This window comes from Helobdella robusta (assembly GCF_000326865.2).
Source record: "Helobdella robusta unplaced genomic scaffold HELROscaffold_25, whole genome shotgun sequence".
Classification (NCBI taxonomy): Eukaryota; Metazoa; Annelida; class Clitellata; order Rhynchobdellida; family Glossiphoniidae; genus Helobdella; species Helobdella robusta.
Genome location: NW_008704310.1, coordinates 1,848,413 through 1,851,946, shown reverse-complemented (window position 1 = coordinate 1,851,946; position 3,534 = coordinate 1,848,413). Strand labels below are relative to the sequence as shown.

Sequence of the window (3,534 nt, the reverse complement as noted above, 5' to 3'; positions counted from 1 at the left end):
TGCGCAATTTAGACTAGCATAGATATAGTTTCTTCAACTGTGCACTGTCTTTTGCCAGAACTATAAAATAGTTAAAAAGAAAGGCAAATTATGTGACAAAATAGTCTAGCACCTCATGAAGAAAATATGTTACGCCCTGGTATTCAAAGTTGGATACAGTTTTTGTGATCTTATCAGTAGGATAGAAACATCCAAGCACAGAATTATTCACGTATAAATTGGTATTTCCATGCAGAATTACACAAGATGCTGATCGAGTTTAACAAGCAATTCATCGTAAATGATGGTGCACTTAGAGCAACTTCAGTTTTTAATCAACTTTGTAAAAAAACATTTATTAAAGATAAAAACATATTTTCAATTTCACTGTCTACTATAAAACTTCTAAAATTATTTAACATTGTTTTAAAAAATTTTGGGGTCGCAGCTTTAAATGAACTGATGTTCTCAATTGTTGGATGAGTGAAAAATTATTTGAAAATTTCCTTGCTGATATGATTTTCTAGTACCTTCATGTTTCATTAATGCTCACATTTTAGATTCAACACACAATTTTAATTTTTTAATCTTTCCATAAAATTATAAAAGTCTTATACATGGTATCTGTAACTCTAACTGGAAATACTTAGCTAAAAAATCACTGTTAATATACGAAACAAAATTTCCAAATCCAAAATTTTTGTAGACGACAAAAGATGTTAGTTTGATAGTCTTTTTAAAGAATATTTCCAAAAAAGATATTCCAAAGGGATTTAATAGTTTCTAAAATGTTGCAACCGCAATAACCTCAATCGCAGCACATGTATGTATATATATATATCGTCCGCTTGCTAGAAAAATCAAAAAATGTTGCAACTCAATCGCAGCATCATTAATTAATCAACGTTACTATGTTTTAATTATGTCCAGTTAAAGCTAAAACAGTCAACAAGATTAAATTTAAACTTGAAATTTGTTTGATTTTAAATGAAACAATCTGCCCATCGTTTTACCAACTAAGCTTATTTTTTGGATAGGTTTGTTCAATCGACATCAGAGTATGGAAATTTGGTTTTCTACGGTGCTAACGTTGACTACTCCCTGTCTGGATGTTATTGTGGTCTCACCAGAGCAATTCCTGCTAAAGGGTAAAGTTTGCATACTTGTTGTTGTATTTTGTATATTGTTGCATGTTGTTGCCTGATGTTGCATATTGCTGCATGTTGTTGCATATTTTTGCATGTTATTAGGTGTTGTATGTTTTTGGCTGCTGTTTCATCTTGTAAATAAGTTGTTGTAAAAATATTGTTGTTGCTGCTGCACGTTGTTGTATGTGGTTGCAGGTAGTTGCATGTTTTTGTATGTTGTTGTTGCTGTATTATGTTGTTTGTTGTTGCATGTTGTATATTGCTGTAGCTTCGAGTATATGATAATTATGCAATTATGTACATGGCATATTTTAGCATCTTATAGTACGTTACAAGTTGTTATTGTTCGCAGTTGCATGTTGTTGTTTATTATTCGGTTTGTTGTTTTTGTTTTTTCATGTTGGAGTACGTTGTTTGGTCAAACATTGTTGTTAGGTAAGCCAGTGTAGTTGCCCGTTTATTCGCATAATGGTTTTATGCATTTTTAAAGCTACGATTTAGTTTGTGGCCTGTTGTTGCGCGTTGTTACGTGTTTTTGAATATTTTCAGTTGAGTTTTTTTCTATTTATCTCTGTGTTTTAAAACGCAAGATTTTTGATATATTGTTTCAATTTGTTGTTTTTTTGTGGTTTTTTAGAATAAAGCCTCTTGCCGTCATGTAAACAGTTTTTAAGAATAAATAATTCAATAATTGAAATGTAAATTTTTGGTTGATTATGTTCACTTTAACTTAAACATCTTTTGGTTTGATATCTTTACTTACATATATAGAATTTACTCCGACAAAATTTATCTAATTTATTTTCCAATATTTAAAAATATGGAACGCTTCACAAATTTGCGTGTCATTTATGTATCTTGAAACTAGTATTATTGGCTGATTTGACCGTAACTTCAGGTAGGCCATTCCAGTTATTTACTATTCTGTTGGTGAAGTAATTATTATCTGACTTTTTTTTTGCAAGTCCACTTAATCAACTTAACACCATTTCTCCTTGTTGCCATTAAGCAATACAATACAATACAATACAATACAATACAATACAATACAATCTTTTATTCACTCCAAAAAAAAAAAATGAAGCCAGGATGACTGTGATAAAGCTCATAGAGAGCTCATCTAGCACAGCCACCTGAACCCAAATGTACACAAATAACCAGTAATTAAAGTTAAATAAAACGTCATCTCTTTTTTTTACAAATTTTCTCTGTCATTAAAATTTAACAAAAACAATTTTAAATTCTTTTTGAACATAGTAAGTGATGTTCCGTTGAAAGAAAAATCATTTTGTAAAATGTCATTCCAAATCCTTGGCCCTCTACAGACAACATGAGAATGCAACAGATTTGTTCGCGACTTGTTGCTTAGTTTGGATTAGTTTGCAATGGATTAGTTAATATCAAGATTCCTCTTCTGCATCTGTAAACCAGTGAAGGCCACCCGAGTAGCTTTAACCTATCTTAGTATTTTACTTTTTTGCACAGGAGTGGTATTTTGGATGCTAGTTTTTGAACAATTTCAAAATGTTGAATTTTGTATTTTCTAAAGGGGTACCACACAACCACACCAGCTGCTATAGGTGCTCACATATCTCCATATCTTGTTCTCTTGCACTGATTACCTATAAAATATGGAATTATTTTTAAAATTAGCACATTAATATTTAAGTCTCGATCTAAATTATTTCATATATACTTGTCAAATAGATTAATCGTGCCTAACGCCCCGGTTTGCGATAGTTTTCCTGTTCTCACTTCTTCTAAACTCTTTTCAATGACTCTTTTGCTAAATATGCATCTGCTTTTTCTGATAATTTTTTTTGAAACTCTCTACCTCCTTTTCTGACTACTTCTCCCTCACTATCGAAGTTCAGAGCGGATCTCAAGATCTGTTTGCAAAATTTACTGAAGGGCGCTGTTGAACATTGCGAAAATAGCCATTTATAAACTGATTGATTTATTTATTGATTAATTGATTGTTGTTATATATCATTTCGAATCGTTTTGTTGTCTTACGTAAAAAAAAGTGCGGTTTAATCTTCATAAATTCAATTAATTTTTTTGAATGAATAGGAGCATAATAATTAAAATTTAAAACAAATTAGCCAGAACAATAACAAAAAACGAAGTAGACAGATTTATGCAGCTTTCAACATGTACATGACAATTACCTACATGGAATTCATCTTAAGACAGGTCTTCACCGATTGCAATAAATCTGGGTGAGTTGATATTGATAAATTCATATATATATATATATATATATATATATATATATATATATATATATGTACGGTTGAAGATTACACCCCATTTTGCAGTTAGAAGTTTTTTAAATAAAATTTCAACAACACGAAGCTGTTTTGTTTCAACTTTATTAAACTGTGAAGTTTGGCTAACGGCCGTT

General features: G+C 30.6%; 1 protein-coding gene across 1 annotated transcript in view; it reads left to right on the top strand.

Moving 5' to 3' along the window:
• Nucleotides 1-3,281: 3,281 nt before the first annotated feature.
• The window catches only part of HELRODRAFT_173122 (hypothetical protein), a gene marked incomplete at both ends in the record, with an annotated part of 4,140 nt that continues 3,887 nt past the window's right edge, over nucleotides 3,282-3,534 (top strand). The window contains one exon of the mRNA XM_009019737.1: nucleotides 3,282-3,349. Within this exon, the coding sequence (XP_009017985.1) occupies nucleotides 3,282-3,349 (68 nt within the window). The remainder of the gene's footprint in view (nucleotides 3,350-3,534) is intronic.